General features: G+C 45.5%; 1 protein-coding gene across 6 annotated transcripts in view; it reads left to right on the top strand.

Moving 5' to 3' along the window:
• Positions 1-19,190, top strand: part of CAMSAP1 (calmodulin regulated spectrin associated protein 1) — a 103,792-nt gene that overhangs the window by 49,001 nt on the left and 35,601 nt on the right. For 5 of the 6 annotated variants that reach the window (XM_037987010.2, XM_008005665.3, XM_037987013.2 and 2 more), the window contains 2 exons: positions 9,456-9,595; positions 9,684-9,780. The exons of the other annotated variant lie outside the window; for it this stretch is intronic. In XM_037987010.2, coding sequence (XP_037842938.2) covers positions 9,456-9,595; positions 9,684-9,780 — 237 coding nt within the window. The remainder of the gene's footprint in view (positions 1-9,455; positions 9,596-9,683; positions 9,781-19,190) is intronic. 6 annotated transcript variants of the gene reach the window in all.

The raw sequence follows: 19,190 nt of genomic DNA, 5'->3' as shown, positions 1-19,190 counted from the left end.
AGTGCTGGGATTCCGTGTGAGCCACCGCATCTGGCCCTGGATGCTTTCTGAAGCCTACCTTCTAGTTCATAAATTTGACTTTGCCTTCATTGTGTGCGGCCTGCCCTGTATGTCTGTTGGGGATCTTACGACAGAGCGAATTGCTAAGGATGCAGGCTCATTGCCAATTATAATCATGTGAACGGTTTATGGGGGGTGTGACTGTATTGAAACTCATTATATGTAAGAGCAGAACGTCAAAATGGATTTTAAATAATGGCAAAGTTATGGCCAGGCGCGGAGGCTCACGTCTGTAATCCCAGCACTTCGGGAGGCCGAGGTGGGTGGGTCACGAGGTTGAGAGATCGAGACCATCCTGGCTAACACGGTGAAACCCTATTTCTACTAAAAACACAGAAGACTAGCCGGGTGAGGTGGCAGGGGCCTGTAGTCCCAGCTACTCCGCAGGCTGAGGCAGGAGAATGGCGTGAACCCGGGAGGCGGAGCTTGCAGTGAGCCGAGATCGCGCCACTGCACTCCAGCCTGGGCGACAGAGCAAGACTGTCTCAAAAAAGCAAACAAACAAACAAAAAATGACAGAGTTACAAGGAGAAATGGACAGAGCCACATTGCTGACTTATGTAGCAGAAACTGATTGATAAAGCAGACAATTTAGTAAGGCCATAGAGGACTTCAGGCTTTATCCAGTGCACCAGCCACTGTGGAATCTGCTCACTTACAGACAGTAAAGACAAGCACCGGAGCCTTTATAAGACGTGCAGTCGATTAAGGCCACAGGTGAGACCGCAGCATATCTCAAAGAACCAGTACATTCTCCACAGTGAGGTCAAGTGAGAACTCACCAGCTAGAAGATGCAGCCTCTTTTCCTGCCTGTGAATTAATGATGGTTCATTTCAGGTGTGAATTTGACTGGATTGAGAGATGCCTAGGTGACTGGTGAAACATTGTTTCTGGGTGTGTCTCTGAGGGCTTTTCCAGGGGTGATGGGTGTGAGTCAGTGCCTTGAGAAAGGAAAACCTGCCCTCAGTGTGGGTGGAGGAGGAGGACTCTCCCTCTCTGCTCTCTCTCCCTTCCTGAGTGGGGCACCTTCTCTCTTCCTGTCCTTGGACATCATACTCCAGGTGTTTTGGCTTTTAGACTCTGGGACTTGCACCATGGCCTCCTGGGGGATTTTAGGCCTTTGGCCTTGTCCTTGGCCTGGGGGCTGCACATCAGCTTTGCTGGCTCTGAGGCTTCCAGACTTGGACCCAGGCATGCTGCCACCCCTGAGTCTCTAGCTTGCAGTTGGCCTGTCGTGGGATTGCTCTGTCTTTGTGATCGTGTGAGCAAACTTCTCTCGTGTGTCCTATTGGTTCTGTCTGTCTGGAGAACCCTGACAAATGCACAGTTATTCTAAAATCTTAAAAGATTGAGTGCCTGGAAGCCAGAGAAGACATTTAAATATTTCATGGACCGTAGGGGAAAACGTAGTGGTACTTGCTCGTGTGAGCTCAGCAGGGGCAGAACTTTACCTGTTTTGCTCACTGATATATCCTAGTCATCTGAAACAGTGTTTGGGGCCAGTTGGTGTTGAGTAGGTGTTTGTTATCAGAAAAAGAACATAGAAGTAAACCCAAAAAAAGTTGAAGGAGAAATGAAGGGCAGTTTTCTGTCCATTTCTGTTAGTCAGAAGTCACTCCCAAACAAGGAGAATAAGGAACTGAATTGCAGATTCCATTTTGGATGAAACTAGGATATATCTGGACTCTGAACAAGTCCACTAATGGAGAAGTAATTAAAAAAAAAAAAAAAAAAGCAAAGCGGAGGAGGGGTGGGTGTCAAGCTGGGGAAGCAAAGAGGCTCATCCTGTAGGACCCTGGACATCAGAATGGAGCACCAAGGATGCTGGTGGACAGCAGTGCCTGGGGTGGATTCTTTGAAAGTTGGTCTCCAGCCGTGAGAGCTCCGGTTTGCTTTGCTTCTCATGCCTTTCTCCTCACACACCCTTAGTAGATGTGGGACACTCTTGAGGAGAACTGAGCCAGATAAACTCTAGCCTCAGACCCCAGGGGCAGGCGGGGATGAGGAGACACTGAAATCAGGGCTTTTGTGTAAAATTCTTCATACTTGAAGGTGAGACTGGTTCTCCTCCCGGTGCACCCTGCCCCAGAAGCCACCATTTCTCTTGCTTGACTCCATGATGCAGACCTGCCCCACATGCAGCACGGGGAAGGATTCTTCTCTGCAGAAATCGGCCTCAGGAAAAAGACCGACAGTGACTCACTCCTTACTAGGAGCGGCAGCCAAAGATTCCTGACATTTGAGGAAAACCACTGACCTGAATGAGAACCCAAATCAACAGAGATGGTGCAGGTGAGCAGCAGAAAATGTTAGAGATGAGAGGGTTTGGACCTCAGAACCAACAGCAGGACTCTGGGAAACGATGTCTGCAAGATAGTGGCATGTAAGTATGTACAGAATCATCAGACTCAGAACAGCTGTTGGAGTGCTACAGCTTGTTTAGAATTCTCTGGCAAATTCTGAAGAGCCCCCGAAAACCAGTTCTTGGGAAGGAAATCTTTGGTGCTAAGATGGGAGAGCCACTGAAGTGCTAGAGGACAGAGTTGAAGAAATCTCCCAGAAAGTAGAACCAGAAAAGCAAAGAGATGGGAAATAAGGGAAAAAAGAGAGAAAAATAAGGATCAGTGTACGAAGAAAGAGGAGAAAGTAGGAGAAAAGAACTCAGTCAACATAAAATGCAGAAAAATGTCCTAAGGACATGAGTGGCAAGTAGGAGGGACCCACTGGGTGGCCAGCAGGATTCCTGAAGAAGGGCCATGGCAAAGCATACCATGATGAACTCCATAACCCCTGGGCAAGAGGAGATCCCAAATAACTGTGGAGAGACCAAGCGGGTTACACACAAGGCAGGCAGCCCCAATGACACCAGATTCCTCAGCCACAGTCCTGGAAGGAAGATGACTGGGTGGTGCCTTCCCAGTGCCAGGGAGCGTGCCCACGCACACCATCCTGAAGAGGAGGTGGAGGGAGGCTCGGGCCGAAATCCACAGTGCCAGCCTTCCCATGGATGGGCCAGGAACGTGGGACAGAGGCACAGGTCAGTAGAAGGCAGTTGGCCTGTCTGGCCCAGAGGCAGTAACACAGGTGAATAACTGAGCCAAGTATTAAATGCAGGAAAAATGAAGAGTTGTCCAAGGAGTGTAAGTAGAGATACTGTGTAGCTCAGCTGTGGAAGATGGTTACATAGTTACGGTGTACAGAGACTCAGTCTGGGTTTCTCACACATCCTTGGCTGTGTGGCGGCTGGGGAGAGAGGCTGGGGAGGCACACAGAGGACCACTGGCACTGTGGTTGTTGTCTGCTGTGACAGTAGGCTGTAGCCTCTTAGTGATAGGGTAGGGGATGGGGCTGCATGTTCTCTTACCAAGGCCACAGGCAGAAGGAGTGGAATGGGCAGTGATAAGGTTTGGCTCTGTGTCCCCACCCAAATCTCTTCTTGAATTGTACTCCCATACTTCCCATGCGCTGTGGGAGGGAGCTGGTGGGAGATAATTGAATCACAGGGGCGGTTTCCCCCCTGCTGTTCTCGTGGTAGTGAATAAATCTCACGAGATCTGATTGTTTAATAAGGGGAAGCCCATTTCGCTTGGCTCTCATTCTCTGTCTTGCCGCCGCCATGTGACATGTACCTTTCATCTTCTGCCATGATGGTGAGGCCTCCCCAGCCATGTGGAATTGTAAGTCCAATAAACCTCTTTCTTTTGTAAATTGCCCAGTCTCAGGTATGTCCTTATTAGCAGTGTGAAAATGGACTAATATAGGCAGAGACCTATTTCTCTTAAGCTTTTCAAAACAAATAGTTTGACTTTTTTTTTTTTTTTTTTTAATTGAGATGAAGTCTTGCTTGGTTGCCCAGGCTGGAGTGCAGTGGCCCGATCTCTGCTCACTGCAACCTCTGTCACCACCCAGATTCAAGCAATTCTTGTGTCTCAGCCTCCCAAGTAGCTGGGACTACAGTTGTGCACCATCACACCCGGCCAATTTTTTAATAATTTTAGTAGAGATGGGATTTCACCATGTTGGCCAGGCTGGTCTCGAACTCCTGAATTCATTCAGGTGGTCTTCCCGCCTTGGCCTCCCAAAGTGCTGGGATTACAGGCATGAGCCCAGCCAGCTTCTTAAAGTAAAATAAAAATTTTAAAATTTTGCCATGCAGCGATAGAAAAGATTGTGATCATGTCTTTTGCAGGAATGTGGATGGAGCTGGATGCCATTATCCTTAGCAAACTAACAGAGGAACAGAAAACCAAGTACTGCGTGTTCTCACTTAAGAAGTGGGAGCTAAGGCCAGGCGCAGTCACTCACGCCTGTAATCCCAGCACTTTGGGAGGCCAAGGTGGGCGGATCACCAGAGGTCAGGAGTTCGAGACCAGCCTGGCCAACATGGTGAAACCCGTCTCTACTAAAAATACAAAAATTAGCTGGGTGTGGTGGTGCACACGTGTAGTCTCAGCTACTCAGGAAACTGAGGCAGGAAAATTGCTTGAACCCAGGAGGTGGAGGTTGCAGTGAGCTGAGATCATGCCACTGCACTCCAGCCTGGGTGACAGAGTGAGGCTCTGTCTCAGTAAAAACAGTGGGAGCTAAATGATAAGAACTTAAGAACACGAAGAAGGAAACACAAGACACTGAGATCTCCTTGAGGGTGGAGGGTGGGAGGAGGGAGAGGAGCAGAAAAGATAACTGTTGGGTACTGGACTTAATTCGTGGGCGATGAAATAATTTGTACAACAAACCCCTGTGACATGAGGTTACCTATGTAACAAGCCTTCATATGTACCCTCCCAAACCTAAAATAAAAGTTAAAAAAAAATTGGCAAATTTGCTCGATGTGTTAGCTCATGCCTGTAATTCTAGCACTTTGGGAGGCTGAGGCAGAGAGTTCAAGACCAGCCTGGGCAACATAATGAGACCCCAAAAATCAAAAAGTTAGCTTGGCCTGGTGACATGCACCTGTAGTCCCAGGTATTCAGGAGGCTGAGACAGGAGGATCACTTGAGCTCAGGAGGCTGAGGCCACAATGAGCTGTGGTTGTGCCACTGCACTCCAGATGACAGAGTGAGACCTGCTCTCAAAAAAAAAAAAAAAAAAATTTTGGCAAATTTAACAGCAAAAAGTGAATAAAGTAGAAAAAATTCCAAAGTTCTAGAGAATATGTAAAACTAAAAGCTTATTATTTTAAAGAATTAATAAAATAGATAATCTGGAAAGATTGATCAAGAATACATGTATAGGCCGGGCGCGGTGGCTCAAGCCTGTAATCCCAGCACTTTGGGAGGCCGAGACGGGCGGATCACGAGGTCAGGAGATCAAGACCATCCTGGCTAACCCGGTGAAACCCCGTCTCTACTAAAAAATACAAAAATCTAGCCGGGCGAGGTGGCGGGCGCCTGTAGTCCCAGCTACTCGGGAGGCTGAGGCAGGAGAATGGCGTGAACCCGGGAGGCGGAGCTTGCAGTGAGCTGAGATCCGGCCACTGCACTCCAGCCTGGGCGACAGAGCGAAACTCCGCCTCAAAAAAAAAAAAAAAAAAAAAAAAAAAAGAATACATGTATAGCAGCTCCTAAATTAAAAATACTGAGAATATTTGTGTGCCATATGTGTTTGAAATGTTAGACAAAATGGGCAATCTTCTTTGAAGCCAAAAGTGGTGGGCAGTCTAAATAGACCCATAACTACAAAGAAAATGGACTCAGGAGTCAACAAATGCATCCACAGGGACCAGCTTCTTCCTGGGGCATTTCCCAGACTCTCAAGGAATTGTCAGCTCCTGTGTTATGTCCCGTGTCCTAGATGATAGGAAAAGATGGAGTGGCCCGAAAGGGGGGGGATTATTCCCTGACACCGAGTAGACTATGAGAGGAGATTCTAGGCTGGCTTTCCATGTTCGTATAGATTGAAAATCCTATGTAAAATGTTAGCACAAATTGAACACATTTCTGTGGTCATCTCAGTAGGGGCAGGGAATCACTTGTGGGCAGTCACTGCCCCCTTCTGATGGTGGCTCTGGGCCTTGTGGGGACTTGATGGGACCTCATAGACTTTTGACCCCACCCGTGGCAGGTGCAGTTCCAGTGAAGGCCCAGGAGCAGCGGTGCCTTGTGTCCTGACAGAGCGGGTTCTCTGAGCCTGGCAGGGGGCAGGTAGCGGGAGCCATAGCCAGGGCTGCCCTGCACTTCAGTGCCCACTCCGTATGAGCATTCTCGTGTCATGTGAGAACTGGGAGGCAATTGGGAGGGAGTGCAGCAGAAAAGAGGCGAGGAAAATCCATACGCTTTTGTATTTCTCTTGGGAGAAGACTGAAACAAGTGTTCTTAGATCCCCAGTCTGTATTAAAACTTGTGTTTTCTCCAGATTGTTCTGAAAACTTGTTGCCAGTCCAGTGAATACTTTTGTCTTCACAGATATTAACAAGGCAATGCAGAAATTCTCTTGGATTGTGTTATTCTCTGTCTGTCTCAACCATTTGAGAGTAACACAGCAAAAGTTGGGAAAGCTAACGTTGGCACACAGATCCCCAGCCTGGTCCAGACTCGCTCAGCTACCCAGGAGCACCTGCTTGGCCCAGCGTCCCCTCATAGTTTCCCTTCATCTGGAGTCGTTTCCAGCCTTTACCTCTCTTGACTCTTGATGTTTTCGAAGAGTAAGGTTGTGAGTAGTGGCCCTTGGTGTGTTTGTCTGGAGTTTCCTTGCGGTGTGTCCTCCCAGCGTGTCACCTCAGGGGCATAGTACTGGGACATCTCCGTGTTGGTGACTCCAGCTTCACCCCTTGGTGCAGGTGGCATGTGCTGGCCTTCCCCGCTTCTAAGCTTGCTGTTTTTGCTTTAGAATGCATTAGTAATTTGTGGGGAGAGGCTTTGGACTGTGAATATCACGTTTCTCATCAGATTCTCACCTGCTGGTCTCTCCACCTGCGGATGGCTTCCAGCCTCAGTGCGTCTTCCCGTCTTGTCAGCATTTCCCCGCTTGCTTGCTTCTTTATTCATGTATTTGTTTATATCCGGATGGCATCATGGATCTTACTTTATTCAATAGGTCATAATTCATTACTTTCATTTTTATTTTGTTGCTTAAATTGTCCCAGATTTTAGCTGAGTAGTTTTGTAGAATAAGAATGTGCGGGATATGTGCCCTAAAAATACCAAGTTTTGCTTAACTTGACATTACCAAAAACAGTGTGGTTTTGGTTCCGGGACAGTCACGTGGACCAGATGAATGAACCACATGTATAACCGAGAAAAGAGATGCTTTGCAGGGAATCTGGTGCCTTTGAGGTGGCCTCACCGAGGGGAGCCACACTGGCTGGCCAAGAACATGGCGGCATTGACATCTCTGTGGGAAAGTGCCGTAAAACCCCACCCCACCCGAGCCAGAAACACCCCTTCCTCGGAGTAAAGATGCGAACCTGAGAAGTAAAATTTAAGAATTTTGAGAAGATAAAGGAATTATGATGTTCGTGTAGAGATGGATTGCCGAAATTATAAAAAGCACAAATAGAAAAGATTGTTAAATGCAACCATATTAAAATGTAAAACTTTCCTGTGACAAAAGCACATCATACACAAAATGAAATGATAAACTGTACCCATTGAAAATATTTGCAGCACATGTGGCCTGATGAAGGACTGTCACCCAGTCCTTTTGTAATCACAATCCAGAAAGGATTCCAGAATCGGTAAGAAAAAGATGCACAGCCCAAGGCCGATATGGACAGGGCCCACAGGAGAGGACCCTTCATGGCCAGTAACCATGAAGAAGTAAAACACACCAGTCATCAGAGGCATGCTCTTTGAGAAGGAGGTGCTCACGCCCTCCACCTGGCAGACATGGACAGGTCGGTCATTCTGAGGTGCAGGTGGGAAGGGACAAGCTGTGGAGTGCCGTTGATGGGACTGGAGCTAGGCACAACCACGCAGAAGGGCGCTGCGAGGTGACGCAGGAGGGCGTGCTTAGCTGGTGGCCCAGTGAGTACCCTCTCAGAGTGTGCCTGGGCAACACCCGTCTGCACACGCATAGACAGCACACGCAAACTTTGTGACGGCAGGATTTGTCACAATGGTGAGAAATCGTGGAGGACCACATAGCGATCAAGATGAGTGACGGAAATCTCCCCGTATCAACATAGATCTGTTTGCAAACATCATGAGTTTTGGGGGGAAAACTGGCTGCTAAAATAAGGCATAGCTTGATACCATTAATGTAAGTTTCTCAAGGCTGAGACAACACTGTTACCTGTGGATGCAGACAGTATAGAATACTCAGGAGGAGTGGGAAGCGTTCGCGGCAGCATTCAGAGAGTGGTTCCCTTTGGAGATGGAGATGATTTCGGCTGTTTTATTTCTAAAAGAAAAGATCTGAAGCCCATAAGACGTTAACATTTGATGGTCAGAACCGTAGCAAAGGAAACATCCTTAGCGGTGTAAGTGTGTGCGGTTCCTCAGCTTTAAAGGTTTCTTTTGAGAATGAATCTGCTTAGGTGACCGAGGAGGACAGAATTCATGAATGACTCTGGATGCTGTGGGTCCAGTTTGTACGCACTTCTAAAGCCTTGAAAATGTTTTTTTCCTTAGAAATAAAATTTATGTAAAAAGTTATTTCTGAAAAAATTTTTTTTTCACTATGTATATATTTACAAGCAAAATAAAGTCAAGTCACTTCCCAGGGAGTCCTGAGCTACACCCTGCTCTCCGCAGGGCTCTTTATCGGAGGGCCACCCGAGTCCACACCAGGGAGACTGGGGAGGGGCGTTCTCTTTGGTCCTGTGACTTGTTGCCCGTACTGGCGCTTCCTCCATGGAGGGTCTGCAAAGTCGTGTGCAGTGGAAAGTTGCCCTGCAGATGCTTATAGCCACCAGTCTCCACCTCTTCCTGGAGGGAGACTTGGGCTATGCATCGTCCTTGATCTTTGTGATTAGTCACATTCCTGTGTTATCACTGAGTGGGCGTGGATGAGCCTGATGCTTTACATTTTATTCATTTCCCTTCCCCCTGCCCTTTACAAACGCGGAAACAGAGGGTTTTGATGGGTGGAAGAAACTTGGCTCAACATTTACTGGCTACCTGCAGCAGGGCTCTGCTGTAAACCAAAAGGTGATTGTTGCTGTTTGTTTTGGACGCCCACTCTTGAGATCTGAGCGATTTCTATTATGCTTTCTGGATGTTCACCATCAAATTCAGACTTGAGAGGTTCCTGGACTTGTCTTGTTTTCTTTTTATGCTTAGTGTTACTTGTTATACATCCTATACTCCCTACATTTCTCAATGTCATTACCTTCATTACTACCTTTATATAAAATGGTTTTCAGTTCAGAATGCTTCTCCCTCTCTCTCTCTCTCTCTCTCTTTTGAAGCAGAATACCTTTATAATAAATTGTGATTTTCTTTTCGTCTATTAGATATATGCTTAAAGGAGGTAACGTCGATGGCCGACAGTCTGTATAATATTCGGCTTCTGAGAGAATTCTCCAATGAATATCTTAATAAATGTTTTTATCTCACCTTGGAAGATATGCTGTATGCGCCCTTAGTGTTGAAGGTAATAACGAATTATTTGGCATGCAGTTTTAAAACCGTGTGCCGATAAACTACTTACCATACTTTGGTTTTTTGTTTTTGTCTTTTAGCCGAATGTTATGGTTTTTATTGCGGAGCTCTTTTGGTGGTTTGAGAATGTCAAGCCAGATTTTGTTCAGCCCAGGGATGTTCAGGAGCTGAAAGACGGTGAGTGACAGACATTCCTCAGGTTAGCAGCGGCTTCCTTGCGAGCCCAGATAGAGTATCCGAAAGTGCTTTCCAGTGGGTCCTTGTTTCTCGCACAGCAGAGTTCTTGGAAGAGCTCTGTACAGCTGCACAGCCCTGGGCCTTGCCTTGCCCTGTGCAGTCAGAATCCCAGGGATGGGCCTGAGAATTTGGGGAAAGACTTTCTAAGTGATTTTGATGAACTATTCAGTTACGAATCACAGCTCTAAAAATTACACAACTCTAAAAGTTCCAGGATGGCTGTTCTTACCGCCAGAATGAACAAACTGAAAAAAAATCTGTTTACTACAGATTAAAATAATCTGCCAGGCTTGACAATCTGGAAAGTTTTAAGAAGATAGTATAGAAGAATATCTTTATAACCTTTGATTAAGAAATTATTTCTTACAAAGAATATGGAAGTATTAGCCACAGAGGAAAAGATTGCAAATTCAGCCACATTAAAGTTTGGACCTTCTTTTCCTTGAAAGTTGATAAAGATAATTAAAAAAGAAAAAACCCAACTATTAATAACCATAGAGGGGGAAAAGGTACTTGCAGTGCATGTAGTAAAGAGCTAGGATCCAGAATATATAAAGAACTCATTCATAGCAATAAGAAAAAAGAAGAACCAACAGAAAAAAAAGGCAAAAGTACAAACACTTGATGAGGGGGGACCCCATGTGCCTAACTGATTTATGAAACGCTGCTTAGCATCAGTCATCAAGGATATGCAAATTAAAGATGACACCCAGACGACCTGCAGCTTATAATGCTTAAGATTTTTCAGCTTCACAGTGGTACAAAAGCGATGCGTGTTCAGTGGAAACCGTGCTTCTCGTGCCCTACGAGCATTTTGTTTTTCACTGTCAGTACAGCATTCAGTAAATTACACGAGATATTCAGCACTTTATTCTAAAACAGTCTGTGTGTTAGATTTCTCCTGGCTGTAGGCTAATGTCAGTGTTCTGAGCACACTGAAGGCGCCTAGGCTAAGCCGTGATGTTTGCTAGGTTAAGTGTATTCAGTGTGTTTTCTACTCACTGATGTTTTCGTTTTACGATGGGTTTATTGGGTCATTACCACACTGTAAGCTGAGGAGCATCTGTGTGTGTATGTATCCTCCCGATCTATTTGTGGCAAAATGGTAGAACGGGACCAGGTATGGGATAGTGTCTGGGAGTGCACCTTTCACCACTGCTGGCAAGAGTGTTACTTGGAGCAGCCTCTGAAGCTGTTCAGTGTGTTACCCAGTCCTGTGGGTTGTCTGCCCTTTGGCTCAGCAAGCCCATTCCTCTGGTGTATCCCCAGGGAAACTTGGTACTTGTGCATCAGGACACAGGGAAAGGATGCTCAGAGCAGCTCTGCTCATAATAGCTAGGAAGAAGCTCCCAAATGTGCCTCTGTAGTCAGAGGGGTGCATCGTTCTATGTCCATGCCACAAGATGCTGTACAGCACTGGCATGTGTGAGCCACAGCCACGAGCAGCTGCAAGGAAGATTCTCCTCATGATGAAGGCACAGAATCACATGGACAGGCTGGAGAGCAGGCAGAGCTCCACTGTGTTTTCCAGGGGGTGTGTATGTGCATGTGTGTGCGCGTGCATGTGCGTGTATGTGTGTAGGGGGGTAAAAAGCAGTGGTTAATTGGGCATGTTGGGTGCTCTTGGCAGACTAGTGACTTTTCTCTCTTCTGGATCCAAGTGGTGGTTACCTGGATTTTGCTTTATAATTATTTGTTAAGCTCTATGTATGTTTTATGCAGTTTCTCTCTCTCTCTCTCTCTCTCTCTCTCTCTCTCTCTCTCTCTCTCTCTCTCTGTGTGTGTGTGTGTGTGTGTGTGCGTGCGTGCGCGTGCTATTTTACAATAAGGAAGAGTAATGGCAAAAAGCTTAGAACTGGGTTACCTTGCTGTTAGAATTTTTTTTTTTTTTTTTTTGAGACAGAGTCTCGCTCTGTTGCCCAGGCTGGAGTGCAGTGGCGCGATCTCGCTCACTGCAAGCTCCGCCTCCCGGGTTCACGCCATTCTCCTGCCTCAGCCTCCTGAGTAGCTGGGACTACAGGCGCCCGCCACTGCGCCTGGCTAATTTTTTGTATTTTTAGTAGAGACGGGGTTTCACCGTGGTCTCAATCTCCTGACCTTGTGATCCACCCGCCTCGGCCTCCCAAAGGGCTGGGATTACAGGCGTGAGCCACCGCGCCCGGCCTAGAATGTTTTTAAGTCACTTCATTTCCTCATGGGTGACCTTGAACTAATTTTTCATCCCTGGACTAACTTTCCTTCCCAACTCTTCTTCTGCCGTAACAATTCCATCTTATAGCAAGAAACACTGTAGTGCTGTTAAACTTGCTTCCTTCATTTTCATTGAGGTTAGCCCTAAGTCAAGGCTATTGCTAACTCCTGTTTTCAGATTAGTTTCTATTCTTCTTGCATTTAAGGTAGAATAGACTTTCCTCGTTTGATGCCTTCATGACTGTCGCACTGTCTCCACTGCTCCATCCTCTCTGGCTTCCCTTCACTCCTCCCCTCCTCCGCCTCCCCTCCCTTCCCCCTCCCCCCCTCCTCTCTTCCCCCTCCCCCCCTCCTCTCTTCCCCCTCCCCCCTCTCTTCCCCCTCCCCCCTCCTCTCTTCCCCCTCCCCCTTCCTCTCTTCCCCCTCCCCCCCTCCTCTCTTCCCCCTCCCCCCTCCTCTCTTCCCCCTCCCCCCTCCTCTCTTCCCCCTCCCCCCCTCCTCTCTTCCCCCTCCCCCCCTCCTCTCTTCCCCTCTTCCCCTCCCCTCCCCTGTTCTGGGATACTTGTGTGGAACCTGCAGGTTGGTTGCATAGGTATACACGTGCCATGGTGGTTTGCTGCACCCATCAACCCATCATTTACATTAGGTATTTTTCCTAATGCTCTCCCTCTTCTAGCCCCTGCCACCCCCTGACAGGTCCCAGTGTGTGATGTTCCCCTCCCTGTGTCCATGTGTTCTCATTGTTCAACTCCCACTTATGAGTGAGAACATGCGGTATTTGGTTGTCCGTTCCTGTGTTGGTTTACTGAGAATGGTGGTTTCCAGCTTCATCCATGTCCCTGCAAAGGACATGAACTCATCCCTTTTTTTATGGCTGCATAGTATTCCATGGTGTGTATGTGCCACATTTTCTTTATCCAGATGGGCATTTAGGTTGGTTCCAAGTCTTTGCCATTATGAATAGTGCTGCAGTAAACATACATGTGCGTGTGTCTTTATAGTAGGATGATTTATAATCCTTTGGGTATATACCCAGTAATGGGATCGCTGGGTCAAATGGTATTTCAGTTTCTAGATCCTTGAGGAATTGCCACAGTGTCTTCCACAATGGTTGAACTAATTTACACTCCCACCAACAATTTAAAAGTGTTCCTATTTCTCCACAGCCTCACCAGCATCTGTTGTTTCCTGACTTTTTAATATTGCCTTTCTAACTGGCATGAGATGGTATCTCATTGTGGTTTTGATTTTCATTTCTCTAATGACCAGTGATGATGAACTTTTTTTCCTATGTTCGTTGACCGCACAGATGTCTTCTTTTGAGAAGTGTCTATTCAGATCCTTTGCCCACTTTTTGATGGGGTTGTTTGTTTGTTTGTTTGTTTGTTTTTGTAGATTTAAGTTCCTTGTAGATTCTGGATATTAGCCCTTTGTCAGATGGATAGATTGCAAAAATTTTCTCCCATTCTGTAGGTTGCCTGTTCACTCTGATGATAGTTTCTTTTGCTGTGCAGAAGCTCTTTAGTTTAATTAGATTCATTTGTCAATTTTGGCTTTTGTTGCCATTGTTTTTGATGTTTTAGTCTTGAAGTCTTTGCCCATGCCTGTGTCCTGAATGGTATTGTCTAGGTTTTCTTCTAGGTTTTTTATGGTTTTAGGTCTTATGTTTAATTAAGTTTTTAATCCATCTTGACTTAATTTTTGTGTAAGCTGTAAGGAAGGGATCCAGTTTCAGTTTTCTGCATATGGCTAGCCAGTTTTCCCAACACCATTTATTAAATAGGGAATCCTTTCCCCGTTGCTTGTTTTTGTCAGATTTGTCAAAGATCAGATGTTTGTAGATGTGTGGCATCATTTCTGAGGCTTCTGTTCTGTTACATTGGTCTATATATCTGTTTTGGTACCAGTACCATGCTGTTTTGGTTACTGTAGCCTTGTAGTATAGTTTGAAGTCAGGTAGCGTGATGCCTCCAGCTTTGTTCTTTTTCCTTAGGATTGTCTTGGCTATGAGGGCTCTCTTTTGGTTCCATATGACATTTAAAGTAGTTTTTTCTAATTCTGTGAAGAAAGTCTATGGTAGCCTGATGGGGATAGCATTGAATCTGTAAATTACTTTGGGCAGTATAACCATTTTCACGATATTGGTTCTTCCTATCCATGAGCATGGAATGTTTTTCCATTTGTTTGTATCCTCTCTTATTTCCTTGAGCAGTGGTTTGTAGTTCTCCTTGATAGGCCCTTCACATCCCTTGTAAGTTGTATTCCTAGGTATTTTATTTTCTTTGTAGCAGTTGCGAATGGGAGTTCACTCATGATTTGGCTCTCTGTTCATCTGTTACTGGTGTATAGGAAGGCTTGTGATTTTTGCACGTTGATTTTTGTATCCTGAGACTTGCTGAAGTTGCTTATCAGCTTAAGGAGATTTTGGGTTGAGACGATGGGGTTTTAAAAATATACAATCATGTCATCTGCAAACAGAGGCAATTTGACTTCCTCTCTTCCTATCTGAATACCCTTTATTTCTTTCTCTTGCCTGATTACCCTGGCCAGAACTTTCAATACTATGTTGAATAGGAGTGGTGAGAGAGGGCATTCCTTGTCTGGTACCAGTTTTCAAAGGGAATACTTCCAGCTTTTGCCCATTCAGTATGATGTTGGCTCTGGGTTCGTCGTAAATAGTTCTTACTATTTTGAGATACATTCCATCAGTACCTAGTTTATTGAGAGTTTTTAGCATGAAGTGGTGTTGAATTTTATTGAAGACCTTTTCTGCATCTATCCAGATAATCATGTGGTTTTTGTCGTTGGCTCTGTTTATGTGATGGATTACATTTATTGATTTGTGTATGTTGAACCAGCCCTGCATCTCAAGGATGAAGCCAACTTGATCGTGGTGGATAAGATTTCTGATGTGCTGCTGGATTTGGTTTGCCAGTATTTTATTGAGGATTTTTGCATCGATGTTCATCAGGGATAGTGGCCTGAAATTTTCTTTTTTGTTGTTGTGTCTCTGCCGGGGTTTGGCATCAGGATGATGCTGGCCTCATAAAATGAGTTAGGAAGGATTTCCTCTTTTTCTATTGTTTGGAATAGTTTCAGAAGGAATGGTACCAGCTCCTCTTTGTACCTCTGGTAGAATTCAGCTGTGAATCCGTCTGTTCCTGGGCTGTTTTCGGTTGGTAGGCTATTAATTACTGCCTTAATTTCAGAACTTGTTATTGGTCTTTTCAGGGATTTGACTTTTTCTGGTTTAGTCTTGGGAGGGTATATGTGTCCAGGAATTTATCCATTTTTTCTAGATTTTCTAGTTTATTTGCACTGACGTGTTTGTAGTATTCTCTGATGGTAGTTTGTATTTCTGTGGGATCAATGGTTATATCCCCTTTATCATTTTTTTTGTGTCTATTTGACTCTTCTCTCTTTTCTTCTTCATTAGTGTGGCTAGCAGTCTAGTTTGTTAATTCAAAAAACCAGCTCCTGGATTCATTGCATTTTTTGAAGGGTTTTTCATGTCTCTATCTCCTTCAGTTCTGCTCTGATCCTAGTTATTTCTTGTTTTCTGCTAGCTTTTGAATTTCTTTGCTCTCGCTTCTCTGGTTCTTTCAATTGTGATGTTTGAGTGTCGATTTCAGATCTTTCCAGCTTTCTGATATGGGCATTTAGTGCTATAAATTTCCCTCTAAACACTGCTTTAGCTGTGTCCCAGAGATTCTGGTACGTTATCTCTTTGTTCTCATTTGTTTCAAAGAACTTCTTTGTTTCTGCCTTAATTTAGTTATTTACTCAGTAGTCATTCAGAAGCAGGTTGTTCGATTTCCATGTAGTTGTGCGGTTTTGAGTGAGTTTCTTCATCCTGAGTTCTAATTTGATTGCACCATGGTCTGAGAGACTGTTAGTTATGATTTCCGTTCTTTGGCATTTGCTGAGGAGTGTTTTACTTCCAATTACGTGGTCAATTTTAGAATAAGTGCTACGTGGTACTGAGAAGAATGTATATTCTGTTGATTTGGGGTGGAGAGTTCTGTAGATGTCTATTAGATCTGCTTGGTCCAGAACTGAGTTCAAGTCCTGAATATTGTTGTTAATTTTCTGTCTCGTTGATTTGTCTAGTATTGACAGTGGGGTGTTAAAGTCTCCCACTATTATTGTGTGGCAGTCTGAGTCTCTTTCTAGGTCTCTAAGAACTTGCTTTATGAATCTGGGTGCTCCTGTATTGGGTGCATATGTATTTAGGAAAGTTAGCTCTTTTTGTTGCATTGATCCCTTTACCATTATGTAATAATGCCCTTCTTCGTCTTTTTTTATCTTAGTTGGTTGAAAGTCTGTTTTATCAGAGACTAGGATTGCACCTCTTGCTTTTTTTTTTTGCTTTCCATTTGCTTGGTGAATATTCCTTCATCCCTTTATTTTGAGTTTTTGTGTGTCTTTGTACATGAGATGGGTCTCCTGAATACAGCATACTGATGGGTCTTGACTCTTTACCCAATTTGCAGTCTGTCTTTTTATTTGTTTATTTTTTTGAGATGGAGTTTTGCTCTTGTTGCCCAGGCTGGAGTGCAATGGCGTGGTCTTGGCTCACTGCAGCCTCTGCCTCCTGGGTTCAAGTGATTCTCCTGCCTCAGCCTCCTGAGTAGCTGGGATTACAGGCATGTGCTACCATGCCTGGCTAATTTTATATTTTTAGTAGAGATGGGTTTTAGGCTGGTTTTGAACTCCCGACCTCAGGTGATTCACCTGCCACAGCCTCCCAAGGTGCTGGGATTACAGGTGTGAGCCACTGCGCCCAGCCCAGTCTGTGTCTTTTAATTGGGGCATTTAGCCCATTTACATTTAAGGTTAATATTGTTATGCGTGAATTCGATCCTGTCATTATGATGCTAGCTGGTTATTTTGCCCATTAGTTGATGCAGTTTCTTCATAGATAGTATCGATGGTCTTTACAATTTGGGATGTTTTTGCAGTGGCTGTTACCGGTTTTTCCTTTCCATGTTTAGTGCTTCCTTTAGGAGCTCTTGTAAGGCCTGGAGTTGACAAAATCTCTCAGCATTTGCTTGTCTGTAAAGGATTTTATTTCTCCTTTGCTTATGAAGCTTAGTTTGGCTGGATATGAAATTGAGTTGAAAATTATGTTCTTTAAGTATGTTGAATATTGGCCCTCACTCTCTTCTGTCTTTTAGGGTATCTGCAGAGAGATCTCCTGTTTGATGGGTGTCCCTTTGTGGGTAACCCGACCTTTCTCTCTGGCTGCCCTTAAAGTTCTTTCCTTCATTTCAACCTTGGTGAATCTGACGATTATGTGTCTTGGGGTTGCTCTTCTCGAGGAGTATCTTTGTGGTGGTCTCTGTATTTCCTGAATTTGAATATTGGCCTGTCTTGCTAGGTTGGGGAAGTTCTCGTGGATAATATCCTAAAGTTTGTTTTCCAACTTGGTTCCATTCTCCCCGTCACTTTCAGGTACATCAGTCAAACGTAGGTTTGGTCTTTTCACATAGTCCCATATTTCTTGGAGGCTTCGTTTATTCCTTTTCATTCTTTTTTCTCTAATCTTCATGCCTTATTTCATTAAGTTGATCTTCAATCTATCCTTTCTTCCGCTTGATCAATTCGGCTATTGATAATTGTGTATGCTACATGAAGTTCTCGTGCTGTTTTTCAACTCCCATCAGGTCATTTATGTTCTTCTCTAAACTGGTTGTTCTAGTTAGCAATCCCTCTAGCCTTATTTCAAGGTTCTTAGCTTCCTTGCATTAAGTAAGAACATGCTTCTTTAGCTCAGAGGAGTTTGTTATAACCCACCTTCTGAAGCCTACTTCTGTCAATTTGTCAAACACATTCTTTGTCCAGCTTTGTTCCCTGGCTGGCGAGGCGTTGTGATCCTTTGGAGGAGAAGAGGCATTCTGGTTTTTGGAATTTTCAGCCTTTTTGCACTGGTTATTTGTCATCTTTGTGGATTTATCTGTCTTTGGTTTTTGATGGTGACCTTCGGATGGGGTTTTTGTGTGGACGTCCTTTTTTTGTTGATGTTGATGCTATTCCTTTCCGTTTGTTAGTTTTCCTTCTAAAAGTCAGGTCCCTTTGCTGCAGGTCTGCTGCAGTTTGCTGGAGGTCCACTCCAAACCCTGTTTTCCTGGGTATCACCAGCAGAGGCTGCAGAACAGCAAAGATTGCTGCCTGTTCCTCCCTCTGGAAGCTTCGTCCCAGAAGGGTACCCTTCAGGTGTCAGCCGGAGCTCTCCTATGTGAGGTGTCTGTTGACCCCCGATGGGAGGTGTCTCCTAGTCAAGAGGCACGGGGGTCAGGGACCTACTTGAGGCAGTCTGTCCCTTAGCAGAGCCCAAGTGCTGTGCTGGGAGATCTGCTGCTCTCTTCAGAGCCGGCAGGCAGTGATGTTTAAGTCTGCTGAGGCTGCACCCATAGCCGCCTCTTCCCCCAGGTGCTCTGTCCCAGGGAGATGGGAGTTTTATGTATAAGCCCCTGACTGGGGCTGCTGCCTTTCTTTCAGAGATGCCCTGCTCAGAGAGGAGGAATCTAGAGAGGCAGTCTGGCTATAGCGGCTTTGCTGAGATGTGGAGGGCTCTACCCAGTTAGAACTTCCTGGAGGCTTTGTTTACACTGTGAGGGAAAAACCACCTACTCAATCCTCAGTAATGGTGGACGTCCCTCCTCCCACCAAGCTCGAGCACCCCGGGTGGACTTCAGACTGCTGTACTGGCAGCGAGAATTTCAAGGCAGTGGATCTTAGCTTGCTGGGCTCTGTGGGGGTTGGATCCACTGAGCTAGACCACTTGGCTCCCTGACTTCAGCACCCTTTCCAGGGGAGTGAACAGTTCTGCCTCGCTGACTTTCCAGGTGCCACTGGGGTATGAAAAAAAACTCCTGCAGCTAGCTCAGTGTCTGCCCAAATGACTGCTCAGTTTTGTGCTGGAAACCCAGGGCCCTGGTGGTGTAGGCACCTGAGGGAATCTCCTGGTCTGCGGGTTGCGAAGACTGTGGGAAAAGCATAGTATTTGGACCAGAATGCACCATTCCTCACGGCTTCCCTTGGCTGGAGGAGGGAGTTCCCCGACCCATTGTGCTTCCTGGGTGAAGTGATTCCCCACCCTGCTTCGGCTTTGCCCTTGGTGGGCTGCACCTACTGTCTAATCAGCCCCAGTGAAATGA

The sequence above is a fragment of the Chlorocebus sabaeus genome, chromosome 12, assembly GCF_047675955.1.
Source record: "Chlorocebus sabaeus isolate Y175 chromosome 12, mChlSab1.0.hap1, whole genome shotgun sequence".
NCBI lineage: Eukaryota > Metazoa > Chordata > Mammalia > Primates > Cercopithecidae > Chlorocebus > Chlorocebus sabaeus.
This window is presented reverse-complemented; position numbering and strand designations above follow the sequence as displayed.